Source organism: Dysidea avara, chromosome 1 (genome assembly GCF_963678975.1).
Source record: "Dysidea avara chromosome 1, odDysAvar1.4, whole genome shotgun sequence".
In the NCBI taxonomy this organism is placed as follows: Eukaryota; Metazoa; Porifera; class Demospongiae; order Dictyoceratida; family Dysideidae; genus Dysidea; species Dysidea avara.
Genome location: NC_089272.1, coordinates 15,396,602 through 15,421,590, shown reverse-complemented (window position 1 = coordinate 15,421,590; position 24,989 = coordinate 15,396,602). Strand labels below are relative to the sequence as shown.

General features: G+C 36.5%; 2 protein-coding genes across 2 annotated transcripts in view; one reads left to right on the top strand and one right to left on the bottom strand.

Moving 5' to 3' along the window:
• The window catches only part of LOC136261071 (uncharacterized), a 49,101-nt gene extending 26,678 nt beyond the window's left edge, over positions 1-22,423 (bottom strand). The window contains exons 1-13 of the mRNA XM_066055068.1: positions 22,241-22,423; positions 19,024-19,308; positions 17,435-17,729; positions 13,897-15,090; positions 10,991-11,028; positions 8,915-9,037; positions 7,814-8,101; positions 7,379-7,649; positions 5,716-6,012; positions 4,900-5,217; positions 3,580-3,879; positions 2,319-2,615; positions 1,066-1,383 (exon numbers count right to left, since the gene is read on the bottom strand). Of these exons, the coding sequence (XP_065911140.1) occupies positions 1,066-1,383; positions 2,319-2,615; positions 3,580-3,879; positions 4,900-5,217; positions 5,716-6,012; positions 7,379-7,649; positions 7,814-8,101; positions 8,915-9,037; positions 10,991-11,028; positions 13,897-15,090; positions 17,435-17,729; positions 19,024-19,308; positions 22,241-22,423 (4,207 nt within the window). The remainder of the gene's footprint in view (positions 1-1,065; positions 1,384-2,318; positions 2,616-3,579; positions 3,880-4,899; positions 5,218-5,715; positions 6,013-7,378; positions 7,650-7,813; positions 8,102-8,914; positions 9,038-10,990; positions 11,029-13,896; positions 15,091-17,434; positions 17,730-19,023; positions 19,309-22,240) is intronic.
• The window catches only part of LOC136257520 (uncharacterized), a 258,968-nt gene that overhangs the window by 40,031 nt on the left and 193,948 nt on the right, over positions 1-24,989 (top strand). The window lies entirely within an intron of this gene.

Here is a 24,989-nt window from a genome sequence, read left to right as displayed (position 1 = left end):
GTACTATAGCTGTTTGCTGGGTAGGGTAGGCCATACAGCAAATTTGATTATATTCACCCCATCCATTCATAAGATATCGGAACCCAAAGTTTCAATCTTATTATTGTTTTTCTTCTTTTAAGGGGTCTATGGGATCTTTTAGCAAACTCTGCAAAAACTGACATAAATGTATAATTCTATTACCTTGGAATTTGGTACAGATATAATGATGAATTTACATACTAAGTTTCAAGGAACTGATAAGTATCCAAGCTGCTATGAACATTCATTTATGCATAAAAGGTCAAAAGTTTGTTAAGGCTACAGCTTACAAATGTAATACAACTTCACAATTGGTGTGTGTCTAGGTTAACCATTATAGCAGCACTTTTAATGGTTAGACAAGCAAAGATGTAACATACAAAGCAAAAACCAAACAACTGTGGAATGTTGGATTGAGATACTCTAATAGAACAGTCACCATGGGGTAAAAATGTGCATAAAATGTCAGAAAAAACTTACCAGGATTCAAAGCACTGAACTGCATACTAAAGACCCAAATCTTTAACTACTGGGCCACTGCTATCACTGCTGGTTACCTCACTCAATAGCATTAAATTCTAGCTAAAATCTACTTAATACACTCCAGTAAAAGTTGTATTTCATAGATATTCCAATGGAAATTCCAGAATGATATATGTGTGTTCTATTAGAATTCTTCACAAATGTGTGCTCTATTAGAGAATTACAATAAAATTCTAATAAACAATGCAATTACAACTTTTCTTTCAATAATTATCATTTTGTCTGTAGATAAGAAAAAATGTGAGTAAAAATAAACCCCAAAGCCAGCTAATGGCCAGGATTTGGGCCTATAAAAAGAAATAAAATCCACACAAAAACAGCCAAGATGTGCAAAACGCGTGCAGCCTAGGGTAAATAAAGTTGTGAAATCAATAGTGGCAACCAATGCAATGAAGTTAATGCAAATCAATTTTGGTTGTGCATAATTAATATCAACATCATTGTGGCCATTTCTAGGCTGCCACCTTTGGATTCATTAACAAATTATTATCATGTACTTACTGGTAATGTTCTGCAGTTCCACAGACAGTGTTTCAATGTTTTCTCCAATCATTACATCACAAGTGTATACTCCTTCATCACCTTCCATCAGATAGTCAAATTGAAGGATTGTTGTGTACGTATTACCATCAGCAAATGTTGGAATAATAGATACCCTGTCATCCTCTATTATAACTCCATCAGGTCCTACCCAGGTCAGAGCTACTTCGTTTACATCTGTCCCAAAGGCTGTTGTTACTGAACAAACAATGTCCTGCATTTCACCAACCATTGCTTGCATGACACCAGATGGTTGTAGTGTAATTGTTGGAATAAATTCTGTAAAACAAATACTGAAATAAAGTTATTTGTTAATGTGTTATGCTGTGCTTGTTACTTAAGAATATATCTGCATATAATTGTAAGAACGAACTTTCCAAATTGCGTAATCAAAAGTAGAAGAAGAAGACATGTGTCCTTTAATAACTTTCATTCTTTCAAACTATTATTCAACACAGCATCAATTCATTTAGTACTGTATGTGTATGGTACCACTCAATCATGTCGTGAGAGTGCGAGCGATTAATAAACTTGCTAATTAAAGGCAGCGGCACCCATTCTACTCACAAGTATTCATCTTGTTTAGTTTGGGATGAATACTCGTGAGCAAAATGGGTGTCACACCTTTTAAATAGTGAGTTTTATAATCGCTTGCAATCTTGTGAAACGAGGTTGCATTTGAGCTGTACTGTATTTTGCACTGCGTTATACTCTACCATATTTAAAAGAATTGCATCTTTTCAAGTTGAAGGGGTCAGCAGCAAAAGATGACAAGCAGCATTTGGAAATTTAGGTGATCACATGGTGAGCATTAAACAGAACTTTAGGACGTAATTGAGTTATTGTAATATTAAATTTTGCTAAAAAATTAATTTGAGACTGTCATGAACTTTCTGTTCTTTACTTAGTGACAACATTATTTACATGGCTAAAACAAGCAATTCCAAATTTTTTAAAGCAATGAAAATCTAAAATGGGATGTGTCCCCCTTTTCCATGATAGCTAAATATCCTAAATCAGTGATATCCATCTGCCTCAGATGAACAGCCAGAGTTCAAACTAAACATCAGTGGGAAAAACCATCTAGAGCCACAACATGGTTGAATTTTCCTCATGAATACTTAAAAATGCTAAGCAAGGTACACATCTTGTGGTTTTTATTCCTATATTATTGTTTGAAACTTGTTTCGCAACTTATGTAGTACATGTAATACCTGATACTTGTAAGTCATATGGTTCACTGGTGATCTCCACACCATCAATGATAATAGAGCAATTTAATATTCCACTGTCAGTTACTTCTATTTCAGTGATGTTAATAGTTTGTTCCACTTCCATGTCAGCAAAACATCCAGTAGAACAAGCCCAAATAAAATCACTATCATTAAATGTCAGTGTAGAGTTGATCTCACAGGTGAAAGTGATGTCGGATCCAATCAGGTGTTCAAAAGTATTATTACCATCATCAACAAGGTTACCAGGAGGATCACTTACAATGGTAACAATGATATCTGTGTAATAAAATATAATTATTAGACTCAATTGTGCTAGTGCTCTTTAATAGGAATCATGAAGGTTTGCACTTTCCTACATAAACAAATGATGACCAGAAATCATCCTCAAAATGCCTTGAGTTCACATTACTTTGACAGTATTAGTTACTGTAAGTTAAAAGGTGTCTTCAGTGCAACCCGATATGTTTCTAATTAGCTGCTACAAAGTTATGTTTAGTGGTAGGTAACCGACATCTGGATGTGTAGGTAACGAGGATATTGAGTGCTATGGCTATATTGTGTTCCAAGGAGGATAATATGTTCTGCGGTGTAATAGTGATTTGGGACACAAACACTACTAGATTGAATGTAATTAGCTACCTGAGGCTATTTAAGAGATTGACGAGTTTAAGAAATATGATCTGTGTCTCCACAGTGATTTGATTATATGAATGTCCAATTTTGAAGATTTACTACTGGATAATTAGAGCTTGAGTAGCCATTATGAATTTGAAAATGTGTAGTTGGCACTCACATCACTATATTTGGCACTGTATTTTACTTTTTGGCTAGTGACTGTATTAATACCAGTGTTGAAAATGCTAGTATTAGACAACTAAACTGAAGCCTAACCATTTAGTACTGATAAAGTTGGATGTCACAATACTAAAGTGTTGTTGGTCCATTTAAGACATAAATAACCAAATGGAAATATACGTATGTTGTGTCTATTTCTTTTTGGCGTCAAACTAAATTTGCTGTAAAGCTGAGTTTCCACCATCTAGGAAGTGCATCTAGGAAGTGCATTTACTAAGGAGTAAGCTCCCTGCATAGCTTTTTATCCATGCAGTACAGTGGAACATGTAGAATAATGAAGGAGAAGCAATTGTACTGGAATCACTATCATAGTATCTCAAACCCCATTGATTAATACAAACGCGTGTCTATTGAGATTTATCTAAATTGTTGCATATTCTCTAACCTAGGACATCCAAAGTAATTGCATCACTTGCAAATGCTGTTGTACCATTTATGTTAACCATACAGACTAGAAGTCTGCCATTATCAAAGGCAGTCAATTCATCCAGTGTGAAAGTTGCACTGTACACTGCTGAGTTACCAACTATGATGGGATCTACATCTTCAAATGTTTCCAGTGAAAATATTGATATATCCACACTGCTTGTAATACCCCTGACTGCTGTTGCATTACACTCCAGTGTAAGTGGTTGTCCAGTAATCTGATCAGATACGGCTCTCAAATTTACCACAGGACTTGGAACTAGCAGAAAAAAAATAGTGAACATAATGAAGTTATGGTGGTAAACATTTATTCATAAACACATACAATAATTATAGTACATACAATGACTATCAAGCTTAACATTTATTTTCTAAATTTACCATATACATACATATTAACACAAGATTATGAAATCTTTAACATACAACTTTGTTTTTAAATACCAAAGTCTCTTTCACAGCATTTTGTCCTCCCAATAGTGTAAACTCTCACTTATTGGTTGCACCGAAGTATTTTTGATTGTCAGCACAAACTTGTGTTTAGTGGTTTGATAACTACAACATCTATTAAAAGGCCGAGGAAGTAATATTAAGGTAGAAACTGTCCTTTGTACTATTGAAGTATATTCTAATTTTGTTGATATAGGCCTGTAATGGTGTTGGGGAACCTTGTGCAGAGATGCCACTAAGTGAAAACGTGACTAGAGAAGGAATGGAAGCAGGTGGCCATGGTACGCCACAGTCACTCTGATTGAAATGCTCCAATTAAAGTGGATAAATGCTGGCACTGGAGTCCACGTTTAAATGTGGTAAACTGGCATGCTACGTGCTTAGCTAAATGGCTATTGGCACTGTATCATCAGTATTAAACACTCTAGTTGTATAAAAGTACACTCTATGGAGGTAAGTTTTCAGTGATTTTGCAGCGAGCTAAAGTAGGGTTGGAGGGAATAAGTCACCATCCCAGCAAACTGAGCCAACTCTACAGTAGCTCACTTTGAAATCGTAGACAGTGAATGATATAGTGTTATGTTTAACAGGCACATCTCAGCTAGCATTAGGGTTAAGGTCAGGTTCAACGTTGGTTTTGTCTTCACTGGGTGTAGATTACTTTTCCACCAATTGACTTTTAGGAGGTGGACAGCTTGTAGCAGTGCAGCATAGTGATTCCATTCTACATCCAATTACATATATACGTATGTAAACTCCACCAATACATTAGGCCATACGTATATGCAAAATTTGTGTCATGCGTGTCAATGCTTGCACATGTACTTACTAATAATGTTTTGTAGTTCCACAGACAATGAATCAACACTTTCTCCAATCATTACATCACAAGTGTACACTCCTTCATCACCTTCCATCAGATAGTCAAATTGAAGGATTGTTGTGTAAGTGTTACCATCAGAAAATGTTGGAATAATGGACACTCTATCATCCTCTATTATAACTCCATCAGGTCCTACCCAGGTAAGAGCTACTTCACTTGTGTCTGTTGTAACAGCTGTTGTTACTGAACAAACAATGTCCTGCATTCCACCCGCCATTGCTTGCATGACTCCAGATGGTTGTAGTGTAATTGTTTGAGTAAATTCTGTAAGACAAGCATTAAACTGAAGTCATCTTTTATTTGCCACAGGGATTAGAAATAAAATAATAATAATAATTGTAGAGAAGTAAATAGCATTCACTGAAGGAACTGAGCTGAATAAAACATTTACCAAATTTGAAGCATTCATAACAAATTTACTCATGATAGTGCTCTAACTAGATATACCTCTTTCTCTGACTATAAAGGGAATGATAAACAGTATTATTTTACAGTGGTTAATTTAGAATAGCTACTTTGGTGTAAATATGTAAATTGCCTAGCAAAGAGATATCATTGTTGCAAACTAATGATCTGTTATAAAAATGTTTACCTCAGTCGTAGTATATTAATGCCTTAGTGATATTTTGAAATAGATCAAAGTAAAAGGTGTGGTTTCTTTCTGTATTTTCATAATATACAATACTTACATTTACAATACTTTTTCCATGTACATTACACAAAGCATCCATAACTAAAATGTTTGATCTTATTGCCACATACCTGATACTCGTAAGTCATACGGTTCACTAGTGTACTCCACACCATCAATGATGATAGAGCAATTTAATATTCCACTGTCCGTTACTTCTATTTCAGTGATGTTAATAGTTTGTTCCACTTCCATGTCAGCAAAACATCCAGTAGAACAAGCCCAAATAAAATCACTGTCATTAAATGTCAGTGTAGAGTTGACCTCACAGGTGAAAGTGATGTTGGATCCAATCAGGTGTTCAAAAGTATTATTACCATCATCAACAAGGTTACCAGGTGGATCACTTACAATGGTAACAAATATATCTATGAATTAGATGTGAGATTATGAAATAACAATTTGTAGCTTCAGTTTTACATAGGTTTAAAAGCAGAATTTTAGGAAGAGGCACGCTTAATATTTGCGGGATCCCTACTTAAACTGTACTACCGTATTGTTTGATAACAACACTTTCTATGGGATAATTATTCCTAGAGGCATGTTTAAGATGTTTAAGATCTATAAGGTGGTTTAGCGAGAAACAAGCACTTTAGATACTGAAAATGTTGAAACTATGATTAACCAATTTTGGGTTTAGCTACCATTTCACCACTTTGAAATGTGGTGATTTTAGTCTTTGCTGGAACATACGTAGTCATCTGCTGAGTCTATATAGTCAACTTCCGTGGGGGTGTTACTTCCAGACCCCTTCATCTGAGGTATGTGAACAATTCAAATTTACTATAATCACAATTGTATTTAAAGCAGCATAAATAATGCTGCCAAATAGCATTTTTATCAGAAATGAAAGTGACAACTAGTTTTAAGGTACTACAGCAATTTACTCTTTCATTTAAAGTTTTAAAACACTGATCATTGATACGTATTTGAATAACTTTTTTAAGTGAGTAAAAAGGAGTTTAATAATCCACATTAAGTTTTGTGTACTACAGTATATTTATAACATTTTTTAGTTGTTAATTGTACTACCACTCTTCATGTCTCTGATGAATACTTATCATTCACTACGATAGTACTGTATAGTAGGGACCACAAAGGAGTAGGTGTGGCCCACAAAATACCATCACCCAAAAACCAGCCTCAAATTTCCCTGATGATGATGAGGCAGTATTGGTTAGGTAAAACTAAGCCAAACAACCTTTCAGATCGACCCGAAACATTTTCAACAAGTTGCTACAGAACTTTAAATTAACGGAATTTTCTACTGACTGACTGTCTGACTGACTGACTGACACCTTCAGATAAGTGTAACTCGATAACGGCTAAGTCTACAGGCTTGATTTTTTCTCTGTTCGATGTCGCTCTGCCCGAGAGGTGCCTTTTGGCATACTGCAGTACGTACAATGCATTCTTCATGGACTTACCAGTGTACTCCTCTGTGTCACATTCATCTTTGCTGACAGCAGAAAGTGTCGATTTGGTAATAGCACGTGATGGCTTCCCTTCGTAATGGAAATCGTCCGTATTTTTCATGGTGGCTGTTTTGGTTGCAGAGGTGCTTTTTGAACAGTTCTTGATTCGTACTGCTGTGTAACGTGGTTGAACATAGCCAACCACAAAGCGTAATGGATACTTCACTTTTCAGATAATAATTGATACTTGTTACAGTAGTAATTCACCACAACATTATTTAGTATTGTGTGAAATTGTGAAACAGCTACCATTACACACCTTGTTGAGTAGTTCTAAATATCCACATTCCAGGATTACCCACATTGCTGGTCCTTGTAATACCAATGATTTCTGAAGTCCCTGATCCAGGGATGTTGAAGAAGTTCTCTCCATCACCAGCATCATATCCAGCAGTTGCTGCATTCCCACCAAGTCCATTTATTCCACCAGAATCATCACCAGTAGTCCATTGTATTAGTCCATCAGCATACAGGAATATTATAAAAGACCATATTCCATCAGTTGCAAGCACACATTGAAATGTGTTCCTCTACATACAAATAAACACAAAACATAATTTAGATATAAATTCACTAGTGCAATTATGTACCAGAAATGGCTAATCACAGTATACTATATGTTGTGTACAGCGTGTATACATAATTACACAATTACAATGCAAATGCATTACATAACATATGCATATGCAATTACCCGGTCAGTTCTCTGATTATAGTAGCCAATGGAATCCCATGTAGCTATCACTAAGTGAGTTGGAGAAAAAGACATAGACAGTCCATCCTGTATTTCACTAGAAGCTCTTTGAAGTAAAGTAGCATCTGTGGTCTCTCGAAAAAACACGTTTCCACTCCCATTTATTCTGGTGTCTGCGTCAGCCCAGTATGGAGCAATCACTGCTTGATCTGTACCATTTCTAGGAAATCTGGTAGGATTAAACTGACTGAAACTATTTTCCAAAGTGATTTTTCCATTGTTGTTGACCTGCACAATGTAATAATCAACAATCACTAGCTATAATAATAGCTACAGGTTATAAACATGATCAAAGGAAATTTTATGAATCTTCAACACTTAATAATTATAATTAAAGTATAGTTATTTATTTATTTATTTATTTATTTATTTAGACTTTAAAGCACAAGTTCTGAAGGTCTGTAGGACTCCTGGTCTTACAGCTTGTCCAAAGTTATTACAGAAAGTGTGTTTGAAAAGGTGGAGTTATGACAGTAATAAAACATGGGCATCAGTGGTTTGCTGTATACATCCCTCAGGATAGCTGAGTGTGGCAAACATAATGCTGGAACTCCGTACTCAGCAGCTTGGTCCAGAGAAAATTACAATCATTACACTAATTAACATGCTTACTGTACATTACAAGGAAGCCGAAACACCAGCAACATCATGCACCTGGACTGCTGACATTCACTGCCATGTGAGCATGATTTGTGCACTGGGCCTCAATCCATTAGAACATTCTGTAAATAATTTAAAGCATCACCTTGCTTAATAATAAACACTCAGTGCTTGGGTTCAATACTAAAGTAGTACACGGCTGCATGCCTCATGCTTTATTAATTGTATAGCACTCACAGCAATACTTTAACATATACTAAAATATGCAGGTGATCAGCTTTGAAGCATAGGGAAACCATATACCAGTACTTTCCAAAGATAGAGAATCTATTCATGTGTTCTATAGAAAATTATACACAAAATATTGATTCAAATAAAAGATATGAAACTCCACTACACAGTTACGTACACTGTATTTCAAAATAATCATGATTCACTTACAAATAATCTTCTGTAAATTTGGTCAAAAAAGATGAAGTCTTCAGTCAGGTTAACTGGTGGTGAGGAACCATCAAGAGTTGGTCCTACTATATTATCACTTGTATCAAACCCAAATGGGTAAAACTATCAGAAAGAATGAGAATGAGCCATAAATAATACTTCAAAGATTTGAGACACATCAATACATGTACTAACAGTTGCTGTATACATGCAAGTGAATGTAAAGTCATTTTTGATTATTGCAGAGCGTACATGCAAATCAGTTTTATATATTACAAAACCAAAACTACAGTACTAGAGAGTATATGTACTTTGAATTTGTTCATGCACACACAGAAAGGTCCAATTCTTGTCACACTGTGCATATATACTGTATAGTATGTCTTCTCTCTCCCAGCATTATACATATGTACATACTTTTAATCAGTGTACTTCTACACCATTGCTTACTAAAATTCTCAATGCTTATTACACAAAACAATTAATTTAATACTTCAACCCTACAGTCACAAATATACTAGGAATCATCCATTATTTTCAGCATTTTTTGCAACACTACAGAGAGTATGTAAGGGAAGGGGGCAAATTCATCTCTATGTTTTTAAGCTGTAGTTACACTATAAGATTATAATCTAGCACTAATTTTTAGTTAGAATGATAAAATAATTTTGAAGTTGGGTTACAGCCAAAGGGGGATAGCTAAGAAGACAAATTGTGTACACAAAGTTCCAAAATTATGTCAGTGCTTACATTGTGATGATCCACAGTATTAAGTACATGTTGTAGGCAGATACAGTGAGAAAAACTACTGTAAATGTAGTCGTTTGTTCATAACATGTAGCTACATACAGTATAACATAAACATTTTATAGTGCACATTTGGGTAGGAACGTAGGTGAAGTGTACTCTCTGTACACTTGTGAAAATTATGGATAATTTCCTTGATGGCAATTTAGGAAAAGTTTCTCAGAATAGAATTTCTGGCAATTGTATTACAACATGTACAGTCAGATACATTATCCAAAGCTCTTGTTTTTACTTCCCACACCTATGTACCTATTCAAGTACTGAAAAGTTATCCTGATGTGATTTTCTTATACTATATATTTCCACAATTGTCTGACAACTGTGGCATAAAAGTATTAGCTTTCTTGTGCTATAATACTAACCTTGAAGTCAATTTGTATGAAATACATGAAAATGATGCCCAATAATATAGAGTAGTCAGAAAGTCTATTATGAGAGACTACATTAAACTTTAAACAAAAGTTCCCTCAAGTGTAAGAGTGGAATATTTGTAACTGGATTATAAAGCATCAACCAATTGTTCTAATTATCACGATAAACTGACACTGATGCTTTTATATGTGTATGAACAATTTGTAAGTATATATTGTCTAGTAGTCATGTGTTAGCTAAGCACAATGAATTTTTAGCAGCCAATAATGGACAAATTTTATTATTTTTAAAAATTAACTGTTGCCCCTAGCAACCTAAATTTTACATTATTTGCATGGTGTCAATGTCTAAAGTAACCTCTTCAAGTTTTAAAAGGATAGCGCATATAAGTTACAATATAGGACATTTTGAAGTTGTAATTTTTCCATACATTGTATATGAGAGGGACACCAGTTGCTGGGTAATCGAGATTCAATATACACCATCCATTTGAAACTTAAAGAAATTATTGCTGACATTCACATCTAAAAATTATGTAAAATTGATATAAGTCTTTAGAATTTTTGGTTTTTGCATACATTGAAATACCTCATTTTTGTGATTGCCCAAAAGGGGAAACTGTAGCCCTCTCACATAGATGTATGAGAAACCACAAATTTCAAAATGTCATATCTTATAACACTTATATGCTATATCCTTTCAAAATTTGCAGAAATTACTTTAGACATTATCACTTAAAAAGAATGGAAAATTCAGGTACTAGGGGCAGTGGTTATTATTATGCGCTAAAAAGCCTTATTATGAAATTTGTCTATTACAGCAGTGCAAGGAAACAAGAGTTCATTGCTACTATACTTTATGTAAACACACTCATATTATATTGTTATACAAACATACCTCAGATAAGCACGTTGCCATCTCTGGTTTACAATTTACTGAAAAACAAATTGATTGTATTATTTGTAGTCAATTGTATGCAACATACACATCACTTTACAGCAAGGAGGTACTATATAGTAGGGACACAATAAAAATATGTGCAACAGCCTCAAAACTACCATTCATTAAAACCATATATAGAGGTGTACTGATAGAGAAATTTTAAACCGATCCAATATATTCCGATATACCACGCCTAAATGCTAATACCGATCCGATATACCGATATAACTAAGTGCAGCTATTTATGTTTGAGGAACCACATATGCCATGTTTAACTTTATTTTAGCTGCTGAAGAAACTACTGAAGACAGTCTTTAAATCATTGGCTATGCTTGGTTACCCATGGTGGTGTGGCCTCTATTGACAGCTCAGACTATAAGGCACCCACAAATATTTTAATACATGTTCCTGCCAAGATTAGTCCGGATTACTCCACATTTTAATGGCTTGTAAAGATGGCTGATTGTTTTATGCTGTGCTCTTGGTTCATCTTTTTGCTGTTTCCCTAGGCCCACCACTATGAGTGTTTGTCGGTTTTTTTCATTGTTTTTGAAAGAAAGAAGAACCAGCCATAGTTGGCACTCCCATCTACCACACTCTACTCTACACTAAGATGTTCCATTAAAATGGGTTTAGCCTATTCCTACACCTACAGAGCTACTGAAACAGAACCTACAGAACACAGAATAGAAAAAAAGGAAATGGGGCTGAAACAGCCCCAAGACGCCCCTCCCCCAGTGCAAGGCCAACTGATGCTGGAACATTACCCTTAAAGGGATGACCAGAGGAGGAGTGAGAACCCCTTATGTACATGATGGCAGAGTGCAATAAGGAGAAGCCAAGACGGCAGCGAAGCCAGCTTATCACTCTACAGTAGGGTGATTTTCACTTACAAGATAGGAGGAAGGCCAGGCGCTTGTAAGCCACAGTGGTGGAGGCACCCATGCCCCCAGAAGTTGAAAAAACAAGAGGACCAAAATTACTATGTTCCACCTCTCGCACTCTCTCCTCATACTGACGGTGCTTCGAAGTTTCATGCTGGTGATAGGGATTACAACGATTTGAAGGGGCATAAGGGTTAAATATTCTAACATCAAAAAAAGTAGGTTCAAACCGAGAACCCCAGAATCCAGAAGCCTTGATGTCAAAGCGAGCACCAACATCTTGGTTAGCTGTACGTAGGGAGAGAGATTCACCACTCAAGGGCTGAAGGGGAGGTTCAGTAGATACATCATGACAAACCTCTGACATTAATTCTGCAGTCAAATCTTGGATGTCATTGTGGCGGATGGTAGGGAAGGCTCCGTTCGGACAGGCTCCGTTGGAAGGCTCCATTCAGGAAGGCTCCGTTGAGTGTTTGTCGTATGATTAGTAAGCTTTGTGACAACAAAACAGTAATTATCCATGCACTTAGATGGCTTCATGTAGTGTACTGCTTTCAGACAAGGAAGATAACTACTGTTTCTGGCCCTTGATAGCTAAATAATAGGGTTTATAATATGGCTTGATCATTGGACAGTGTCCTCAAGATAGTTCAGTTGTATATCGGTGTATCGTATTGGTTTTTAGTAGCAATATCGGCTCCCACCGATATAGTAGAAATGTCTATATCGGCCACCGATACGATATGTATCGGTATATCGGTACACCTCTAATTATATAAATATCTTACATCATAAAAATTCATCCTTATGGAAGAGTTACAGCATTACTAATGCCAGGCATAGCATTAAAAACAGTATAATTATCCCTTACAAAAATCAAATCCTGAATTTAAAAAAAAGATGAAAACCCATTTAGCTATAGGACACATTGTATGAACACCATTATTATGCCACAATAACTAACTCACAAGTGGCATATGCCTTTGTGGTTCCAACAAGTGTCTGCCCTATGCACCATCATGCTGGTTTTTGACTTATTCATACAATGAAACTATATTGAGGCATTAATTTTTTGTATCAACATTTTCCACATTTAGATGTAGTGAAATTATACAAAGTGCTCATGCTGCTGTAAGAGGTATTATATACCAGCTAGTAGATACCATACTTGTAAGCTGCATATTAGGATTGATCATGACCCTTTACCGTAAACAGCACCAACAATAAATGACATCACAACATGTTCCTTAATGATCTAGCCTTGGATCTACATTGAGCTGTAATTGATTGTTCTCTTACTGCAAGCATGATGAAAAGGAGGCATGGAAAGACTATGCCCCTCAACAATATTGTGTAGAGCCAGTCATCCTAGGCCCAATCAAGATACTCTAATAAAGCAACCACCCTAATACAACAGCCATGTTCAATATTCTAATAGAACAGTTACACACACATATATATCACAGCTTCATACTATAGCAAAAACTGAAGAAACTAATACAATGCAGCAATCCAAGTAATAAAAAATAGTGAAACAAACAGTATGGTATAACTGTTTAAGTAGGGATCTCCGTAAAGTGATGTGAACCACCTAAAATTACTTCAAAAATCATCTTAAAGATATTTTTATGCTATAACAAAATAACAAAACAAACTAGCATAATTATTAAATTGATGAATTATTAATTAACAAATGAAGTAGGGTTCCAAGCCATAAAGGTAGTGAAAGAAGAGATGAATGATGGTTTTATTACCGTAACAGCATAACTGTATGCGAGGGATTTTCTTACCATAGTATACTAGTATAAATGATAGTGATACAGCATAAAACAAGATACTGTAAGCTAAATACCTAGCAATAAACAATGCATACTATGTAGCCAGCACAGGTTTGCATAACCATTACATACAGTGAATGGGTAATACAAATGCAATTTTCTCTAAGTATATTGACATACAGTAATATGATCAACATACCAATGGAAGTTGGCGAAGGTGAGATAGTACCAGAAGAAACAGTTGTGGTGGGAGTTACTGTGGGTGTAGGTGATGATACCGCTGGTGTGACTGATGGAAATGATGATACCACTGGTGTGACTGATGGAAATGATGATACCACTGGTGTGACTGGTGGAAATGATGATATCACTGGTGTGACTGGTGGAAATGATGATACCACTGGTGTTACTGGTTGAAATGATGATACCACTGGTGTGACTGATGGAAATGATGATACCACTGGTGTGACTGGTTGAAATGATGATACCACTGGTGTGACTGATGGAAATGATGATACCACTGGTGTGACTGATGGAAATGATAATACCACTGATGTGACTGGTGGAAATGATGATACCACTGGTGTGACTGGTTGAAATGATGATACCACTGGTGTGACTGATGGAAATGATGATACCACTGATGTGACTGGTGGAAATGATGATACCACTGATGTGACTGGTGGAAATGATGATACCACTGGTGTGACTGGTTGAAATGATGATACCACTGGTGTGACTGATGGAAATGATGATACCACTGGTGTTACTGGTTGAAATGATGATACCATTGGTGTGACTGATGGAAATGATGATACCACTGATGTGACTGGTGGAAATGATGATACCACTGATGTGACTGGTGGAAATGATGATACCACTGGTGTGACTGGTTGAAATGATGATACCACTGGTGTGACTGATGGAAATGATGATACCACTGGTGTTACTGGTTGAAATGATGATACCACTGGTGTGACTGATGGAAATGATGATACCACTGATGTGACTGGTGGAAATGATGATATCACTGGTGTGACTGGTGGAAATGATGATATTACTGGTGTGACTGATGGAAATGATGATACCACTGGTGTGACTGGTGGAAATGATGATACCAGCGGTGTGACTGGTGGAGATAATGAAACCACTGGTGTGACTGATGGAGATGATGATACCACTGGTGTGACTGATGGAAATGATGATACCACTGGTGTGACTGGTGGAAATGATGATACCACTGGTGTGACTGGTGGAAATGATGATACCAGCGGTGTGACTGGTGGAGATAATGAAACCACTGGTGTGACTGGTGGAGATGATGATACCATGGGTATGACTGGTTGAGATGATGATACCATAGCTGTTGTAGTAGGTGTTGAAGGTGTAATTGCTAAAGATGATAAACAAAACTTCAAGTATATCCAACTCATAAATATACATTAATTTTAGTGTAAGTTAGAGATCTAGTACAGTGAATCTTCAGTTATCTGAACATTTTTGTTCCTAGAGTTAGACAAAAGTGTTCTGATAAGTGAATTACTCAGATATATGAAGCTCATTGATTTATATACACAGCTATGTTCAATTACTCTAATAGAACAGTCATTTACTCTTATAAAACACACGATAATGACAAAATACTCTAATGGAACGGTTAGTTTAGCTTTGAATAATCAAGGTGCTCATATAACTGAGGTTCAGATAAGCGAGGTTCGGAAAAGTGAGGATCCACTGTACATGGAGTTTTGTGGACTTTAAAAACCAAGGCATAGTTGAGGTTTTTAAAACACAACGATTCAAGGTAGTGGTCTCCAGAGGCGGCAAGAAAGGGGGTCTGTAGCCCTGTCATTAAATCATGGAGGGGCGTAGCCCCCCTAAAATTATATATAGCTGTCATTGAGAGCCTAGAAGATTGACACTTTGGACTGTCAGCAAAAAGAAATGGGACACAAAGGAGGACAAGGTAAGTCCATCATACATTAATTATATGTATGCCAAAAGGCACCTGTAGATGCTGAGCGGAAATGATGTAAAATGGTGAAAAAAAATCAAACTGGCAGCCTTATAGCTATTATCATGTTATGCATCCTTGAAAGCAGGCAGGCAGGCAGGCAGGCAGGCAGGCAGGCAGGCAGGCAGGCAGGCAGGCAGGCAGGCAGGCAGGCAGGCAGGCAGGCAGGCAGGCAGGCAGGCAGGCAGGCAGGCAGGCAGGCAGGCAGGCAGGCAGGCAGGCAGGCAGGCAGGCAGGCAGGCAGGCAGGCAGGCAGGCAGGCAGGCAGGCAGGCAGGCAGGCAGGCAGGCAGGCAGGCAGGCAGGCAGGCAGGCAGGCAGGCAGGCAGGCAGGCAGGCAGGCAGGCAGGCAGGCAGGCAGGCAGGCAGGCAGGCAGGCAGGCAGGCAGGCAGGCAGGCAGGCAGGCAGGCAGGCAGGCAGGCATGTTGATTTAAGATAATTTTTATTCATAAATTAGAGATTTAGGGAGGTGAATAGCTGGCAACTGTGACAAAGTGGTAAGGCACTTGAAATTTTGTCTCTGCATCTAATTCACACAATTTTGTTTGTTCAGGAATTTTGTACATGCACATTTTTCATTCTGGGTGACTGTTCTATTAGTGTATTTCAATCAAGCTTATATATACATACATGTTTGATTTGTAGCTCTGTACAGTTTGACAGAAAATCTTGATGAAAGAAAAATTGACAAATGTCAGTGTTTAGATCCATTGTTTCTTGCTTTTTGTCAAAAATTTTAACTCATACAAGCTGATTAATATTATGAATGTGTCAAATTTTCCTGTTGTATGATAGTTAATGTTCTTTAATAAAGTTTGAGCTACTGTACTTATCTACAGACCAACTTCCATTGTTTGATTACTGTACTGCCTTGAATTATGACCATTTTCATACAAATTCCTGGTCCAGTTTAGTCACTGACTCACTGGGTTATGCAACATTATGCGATAGTTACAACATGGCTATGAAGGATTTTGTTCCACAGGCCAGAGGGATGTGGGTGTATACAGTATATCAGCAAATCTCAAGCAGTTATGGTACAAGTGAAGGGTCCACAACTCCCTTGGAATCCTGTACAGGCTCTTTAAAATCTTGTCAAAATTTGAAATCTTGAAATATGAATCTTTAAAAAATCATCGCAAAGTTCCATAATTATATTTCCCACAATATTTATGCATTATGAGTGCTTTGTCCAGCATCCTCATAAGTCACAAGTGATTTGGGACTCTATTAAATCTAACCTCATGAAATGTTTCCATACATCTCTGGATACTAAGCATCACATGATTAAAATATTCTAGATACTAAAATTTATTTGTGCTGAAATCTCGCCATGAGTTAAATTTTGCCAAATCCCAAAATTTGAGATCTTGCACAGGAATTTTTTTTTGTGGTTGCGGACCCCCGGACCCTGGATATATCATGCACCCACCTAATAAGTGCACTGGTATCTGATTATCAATCGTGGTTTTCAATGTGTGGGCTAATATCCCTCAAAATGTTATTCACACATGTATGGTACATCATTATACTCCAACACCCAATTCTATAACTTATGATGATTGTATGAATCTAGTAAAGAGTAGATTTTGAAGCATTTTAGTGTTCAAAATTTATATATACTGTATATGTACTTGTCCTTGAGCCAGCAGCTTTAGGGCTCTCACTAGTAAGTTAAAAGTATTCTGCACATAGCTACAACAGAATTTTATTTAATACAAACCTGAAGTATTTGGAACAAAGTCACCCGAAGAATCTACTTGAAACACCCAAACACCTGGAAAGTTCACATTGCTTGTTTGAGTAATGTTGATGATATTTGGAGTCCCTGATCCTGGAATAGTGACAGAGGTTATACCATCACCAGCATTAATCCCTGCTTGTGCTTCTAATCCACCAGTCCCATTAAAACCTCCAGCACTATCACCAGTGGTCCATTGTATTAATTCATCAGCATATAAGAATCCAACAAATGATTGTAATCCATTAGTTATAAGGAGAGCTTGAAATGTGTTTGTCTAGAGTGCATAACAAATGTAATAATTATTTCTAATGCCACTATTACATACCAAGTACAAATTAAAAGCACACATTCAAACATTAGCTATGTATGTAGCTCTACATTAGCATGTTATAACAGTTATTTTGTTTAATACTTTTACTACTTTACAGCTAGGCTGGATTTGTACAAATTTTGAACCTATTTTTTTGTATAGCAATATAGCTACTAGTGTAATGTACAAGCATGACTGTTCCATTAGAATATTGTGCATGAGTGTTGTATTAGGCTGACTGTTTTATTTGACATTTCAATGGGTGTAGTTGCCATGCCTTGGACATGGTCATGCGGTGTTCAATTACAATAAGTGATGATTAATTATTAGGGGCGTGGTTGCTGTGGTCAATCAGAATTATTGAGAGGTGTGGTTGCCCATCTTTATATCTAGATCATTAAAAAAGCACGGTATATCTCAACTGTATCTCTACTATCTCTTACAGTACCATAAGCCAAATAATTTTGCTTCATCTACTCAAGGAAAATTTTGACATGAAAAATTAGCACCTCAAAAATGTTTTGTTGCATAACAACCACTATGATCGAAGATAAAAGGAAATGTAAGGCGCAGGGGCAGGCATGCTTGTTGGAATCTAAAATGCACATTTCAGATGTGAGTTAGATATTTTGGCATAAAATGATGGCTGTGTGATGTGTGTTTGTTCTGGTAAGAAAGAATGGCTTTTGCCAGCTACCATGAGGTTAAACTAAAGTCACTCAATGTTTAGTGTCTAGCCTTTTGGGTGTGGTCTGGCTGACAGGTATGGTGACTGACTGACTTTAGAAGTGCTGAAACTCTTTTGTAAAGGTGCTTTTTATGGTGGCAGATTTTGTGGGAACCACTTTATTTGGGATGATTATATACTACATAGTTGGGATGATCAGTACTATGAGGTAGTACTGTGTGATAAAAAGCATGACTGCTCTATTGAACTTACTGACTAAAGTATGTCACTTTTTTGTCTCATGTGTTTTCAATGACAATAATTCATAGTATGGTACAATTTTATTCACCTTATTATGTTGCTAGTGTTACACTTGATGCTTCTGGCACTTAACATACTTACAGATTATGTCATTGTGATTGACAGGTGCCTAATGTATGTTTAGAGTGTGCACAAACTGCATCATTAGTTACATATTATTATCATGTATACTGTATAAACAGTGTATGCATACATATAATAATTATTATATCAGTAACTGAGAACGCATTGCTATACAAGTCAGTTGTCATATGCACATAAAAAGCTTACTCTTTCATCTCCTCCAAAAGCATAACCTATTTCTTCCCAGGTTACAATAAATCCAGTGGTGGCTGAAAAACTTGAAAATTGTGGAAAGAAGAATCGTACTTCACTGTTACCCCTTGAAAGTATATCTGAATCATTAGTTTCACGATAGAAGACTGTTCCAGCTGAGTTAATATCTCCATGAGCCCAATATGGTGCAATCAGCTCATCATCACTGCTTAAAGGAAACGGTGAAGGAACAACTGAAGTGAATGGATCATTAAAGCTGATAATTCCATTAGCACTGACCTGCAAAGATTAACAATAAATTATTGTGATTCATGCAAGGATGAAAAGGGCAGTGTAACTGTGTATCTATGCTGCAAAATATATTTTTATGATGAAAGAAACAGCTTGGCTGTAAAATGGGCATGTATGTTAAACAAAGTAATACGTGACCAAACGATTTGCTATCTGGTGTGACCAAGAATACATCATAAGTGTACTTAGTTTAAGATTAGAATTAAATCACTTACCCATATTCTATGTTCAGTCAATCTGCTTACCAATTCACTATTAAAAACAATTAGCTTATTAGGATTAAAGGAATGATAAAGTTCTGATCTTCATTATTTGCATTTGTTCATTCTTGGCCACACTAGATAGCAACTCTTTCAATTGCTGATTGTATTGATTGTATTAATTTACCCACTTTAACACATTCGGTGACACTTGTCACAGATGGTAAGAAGGTGGATGTCTGCAATTGCATAAGGTGGTTTTCACAATTAGACCATGATCATATTAAAATAGTTTTATATCTACATCCAATTTTACTTTCAAATTGCAATGGGATTGTGTAACAGTGAGAAGACAGCATTCAATGCTACAAAACTGTTGTATTACAAGGAGGGAGCCTAAAGATTGCTGTTTACCTGTTGTTTCCTCTATACTGTAACTACCACTTGGTTGCTAGGTGATTATGCATTTTTACAGCCGAAGGGAATGACTATGAATACTCTGTAGGGACTTCCCTCTCTGCCCACTAAACTGCATAGCACTAACCAATAGTAATAACAACATTGCCTGTATTTAAATTTATCACTTTAGGATATTAGCATGTAATTCTTAGTTATACGGACATTTCTGAGATACACGATGGTAACATGTACCAGACCGCCGAAAATTCTAAGCTCTGCTTGAAAGGTGTTGATAACAGCGTTCGCTGAGAACAAGTTACCAATGCAAACACTACCAAACCCATGAATTCACATTTCTTAACATTAAAGGTCATTTTCCATTTATTTGCCCATCTTTCCAAAATAGTTAGATCTTTCTGAAGTTGGTAACAGTCTTCTTTTGAGTTAATAGGGGTGTACAGAATGACGTCATCTGCATATAATCTTACTGTCGATAGTATGTTTTTTGGTAAATCATTTATGAAGCATAAGAACAATAATGGAGCAAGAACGGTTCCTTGTGGAACTCATGCTATGATATTAAAGAGTTTCGGTCTATAATTGTGGGTTACTGAAAGGTGATGCGCTGATGCTGGCTTTTTAAGTGAACACTGAAGTTTCACAGGCACTGAAGGGCTGGGGCGGGATTAAAGACGTGCACGGGTAATGTAGCAGTAAGTTACTCCAACTATATCACTACAGCGGGTATGAAACAGCTGGCTACAGCTATGTACGGCCCTGCATGGGCCGGAGTCACACTATAACGAGTCAGTGGAGGCATACCGTGGCGAATTTAAAACAAATCAGTGACTGGACTCACAATTAAATCAAGAGTTGACAGCACAATGAAATCAGCCAGCTCGCTATGGCTAACCACTTCCACACTGTTTGGGTTTGGGAATTGAGGCGGGCGCCTCACATCTCGACGTCATGGCGGCAAGTTTGAATCTTCAAAGAGCACAAAAGCGATCTCATAAACCAACGAACAACTCTTAGCGAAATTAAATGTACAGATGCATTGTGTAAAAAGCCCCTGATAGCCGCAGCCTTTTTACAGTACGACTTCATGGTTGAAAGAAAATCGCTCCAATGGGATGAAGAAAATGAAAAAAACGAACGATGCACACTTGAATAAATAATTTCATTGTAAATGGGTGGGCGATGGAACAAACTACTCCAACAATTCGCCTGACTTTTCGTGTAGTAGTTACTCATTATACAAAGGTTACATGCCCTTGGTTTCAAGGCGGAATCTTTTAGTAAGGCTGAGATTTCGCCATGCAGATTTTAAAAGATTGCGTAATCAATCCCTCATGCAAATGACTCACAGTAGTGGTCGCGTGTTTATTGTTTTGTGGGCGCGCGCTTTGTGCTTCTTGGCCTCGCGACTCACTACCGTGAGTCTTGATAAATACTGTATGCAATACCATCTCCGCTACTCCACACCCCGGCGCTGAAATATAATGGTTTCATTTAATCATCAAACTGTGCATCCAGTAGCCACCAGTTCCCTGGACCATCCTGTATCCACTCCTCTCGCGTTTTTTCTCCGCACAGCGCTTATCAATTGGAGCTTATTATAAGCGCCTGCTCCGAAAAGGTGCCAATCGATAAGCCGCCATGCGGAGATAAAGCAGCCTGCCAACGTGAGACTACCCCTCCACGCTCATGTATTGTCCCTGAATTTATAGCTTATTTTATCGGTATGCATGTGTGCTGAGTTAAATAATTTTCCGTATTTTACTGTAAGAAATATACGGAAATAATCGGACTTATTTCAGACTTGGCGAGACGGATGGTTTAGATGAGTTATTATCAGCGCAGCCGACTCAGCACTCCAGTGTCGTAGCTAGCGTCCTGTCGTAGTTAAGCTATTTCTATACGTAGCTATGTTTATAATTACTCGTGTCACTATGCTCGTGTCTTAGGTCCACTTCGATTCTTAGGCAGAGGAGGGCCTGAGAATCAAGACCCGTGGTACGATACGAAATTAATTTTGTTCGCCAGCTACAGCAGTTATTTGCATCAAATTCCCTGAAAGATAAAAGGCGTTAGGAGTTGTCGGCTATAGCTAAACTGAAACTTGAACATGTGATACGCATATATAGCCATAATCATTGCAGGACTACATGTAAGAGCTTGAGATAGTTACGTAGCTAGTAGCAAAACTAGATAGCTAATTGTTCAGGAATATGCGGTTTCATGATAGTCACATTAAACATATAAACAGTAGCTACACATTATACTGTGCATTCAATATGTATAGCTATTTAACTACTTACATATAGTATTCTGCGAACTTCATTGTAAAAAATGAAATCTTCTGACAAGACAAAGCTTGCAAACCCAGTTGCTGGTGAGACAGTTAAATCACTTTCATTAACACCAAATGGATAAAAACTCTCCAATGGTAGACACAAACAGCACTGCGCTATCAGTGCTCCAATAGTCCAAAACAGAATCATTGTATTTGTAAATGATAATGTCTATAGCTGTACTTTTATGCTATAGAAAACTGTCAAGAAATATAAAATTTGCAGGGTCTCTTGTTAAGATTGGAGCTACATAATTATATTTATGGATTCTTTTGTAACTACACAAGTACTTATCAGCTATGTGTTACAATACTTCATAATAAGGACAACTAGGCCAAATACGTTGATATGTGATCCGAGCATTCCGAAATGTAATATTAATGTACGTGCATAAGTTGAATCGCTTTGTGATTTAAAATATAGACTAAAATTATCACATAATATTATTACTTTTTAAGATGTTGTCGCAATTCTCACCAAATCAATACAGAAATGGACACATGCAATATTTGTGGAGGTCAGTACTCAATGTTTTGGCTTTCCTAATAATTAGCAAATAATGGACATATGCTGATTAAACACAGAACTCTTTTGTGAATTGTCAACCTATATACTGAAAGTTATTTTGCTTGCTGCTTTTCTTACTCTGAGGCGTTAAAGTGTATTTACTACATTTCACTGTGTTCTCATTTGCTTGTAAATAATTACTAGCTAACAATTTAGCTTTTTTCCTTTGATATTCTGCTCAAGTCTTCTGTACTTCATCACGAACTGGAAATCTCCACCTATATACACCTTCAAAAATATAAAATGAAAAAAAGTCTTTAAAAAATGAAAAAAAGCTTTGAAGAAAATAAAAAAAGAAAAAAAAAGCTAAAAAGAAAAAAAAATGAAAAAATGCTTTGAAGCTTCAGTAAACACTTATACAAATAATTAAGGCTTTTAAAATATAATAACCATTAATTTAGTGCTCCAACCAGCTTTCTAATAACGTTCAATTATTGCATGAATGTGTGTTGAGTACAGCATAATACTGATACATGCTTACTATAACTGCTGGTAAACATTGTAGTTCCAATACATAATCCAATTATGTTAGCAAAAACAGTGATATAACCATCATATCCTTGCATTAAAGATTTTATCATATTTTAATATCTTGAGGAGTCTATACAGTAGTAGGTTAGGCAATTATGCTATGTAATCACTTTTTAATATTGGCTTCTGTTGACATTGGGTATATCTGACATAGAGTGCCTCAATGCACAAAAGTGCATATAAAGTTACCACACAGGAAACTTGAATGCTGAGGATTCATAGCAATGAATGTTTATCAAGGGACATTTTTCATCAGTACATGGACTATGGAATGTATACCTGTGAGATAAGTGCATGTATCAGTTTACTTGCAACATGAGATTTACAGTAGAACAAGGAAAAAGGGCCCTACTGTAAGAGACCGATAGGATTTATATTACCCAAAATTCTCTGATAGCATGTTATGCAGCAGTACTTTAGGATCAACAATGCAAGACCATACATTGTGTGTATATATATAATACAACCTTCACATCACCTATTTAACTACATCACACTGTCACTATATTGTAACCAGTTAAAGAAGTGTACCAAAGCCTACCTTACATATATAGTATATAAATTATTCTCATCAGAATATAACTGAACTGTTTTGGTGTTTGCTACATAATTTACTTGGACTCATAGAAGCCTATTGTGAAAACCAACAGTTAATGAAAGAATGACAGATATGAGTAGAAATACTACACCAAGGCTATATGACTTCTCTTGTGACGAGCATCTTATGTGATGAGTCAGTACATTCTCAGTCTAGATCTAGCAGTTTTAATACCCCAACTTTATTAACATGCACACAAACAACTAAAGCACCTTGAACAAACAACCTAATGCTACAATTGTGTAGTACACTATACATACAAACTGGGTATCCCTTACACCTGTCCAATAAGCTACAAGTTGTACATACATACATATAATATGGATACTCTGAATAATATAGTACATTCAATAGCTCTAACACCAACTATATCTGTCAGTTGGATGTGATATGGTGCCTACACTGACACACTCTGGATAGCATGTGTATTCACTGACCATTCTGTATGTATATATGTACATGATCATATAATAAAAATCCCACTCTTTCATGCATGCAATGACTTCCAAGTTACATAAGTAGTGGATAGAAGTCCATCACAAAGACTAATATAAGCCTTGGTTTTTCCATGTTACAATTTTCTCATTTCACACCCACATATGGACACGAAGTTCATCTCCGCTTGCTATACAATATATATGCCATTTGTGTGTTTACTTCATTTCAATTTGCAAAAGCTAACTAGAGCACTTGCATTCAGTGATGCTGAGAAGCTACGTAATACAGCTATACTGTCTGTATATGTATGAAAAGAATTTCATGTACTGATGTTTTGTCATCATAATCAAGTAGACAGTATTATTGATTGCATTTTCTAGGCAACATGTAGTTGCAGCAAGATGCTTCACACAACAATACAGCACTGGAACGAAATGAACACTAAATGCATGGCTGCAACAATAATAGTTCAAAGTCTGCTACAATTAGCTAGAACAATGATGTGAACTCAATCCCAATTCTTCTGTAGCCAATTCACAACTGTGGCATATCCAGGATTTGCTCAAGTAGGAATGTCAGTTG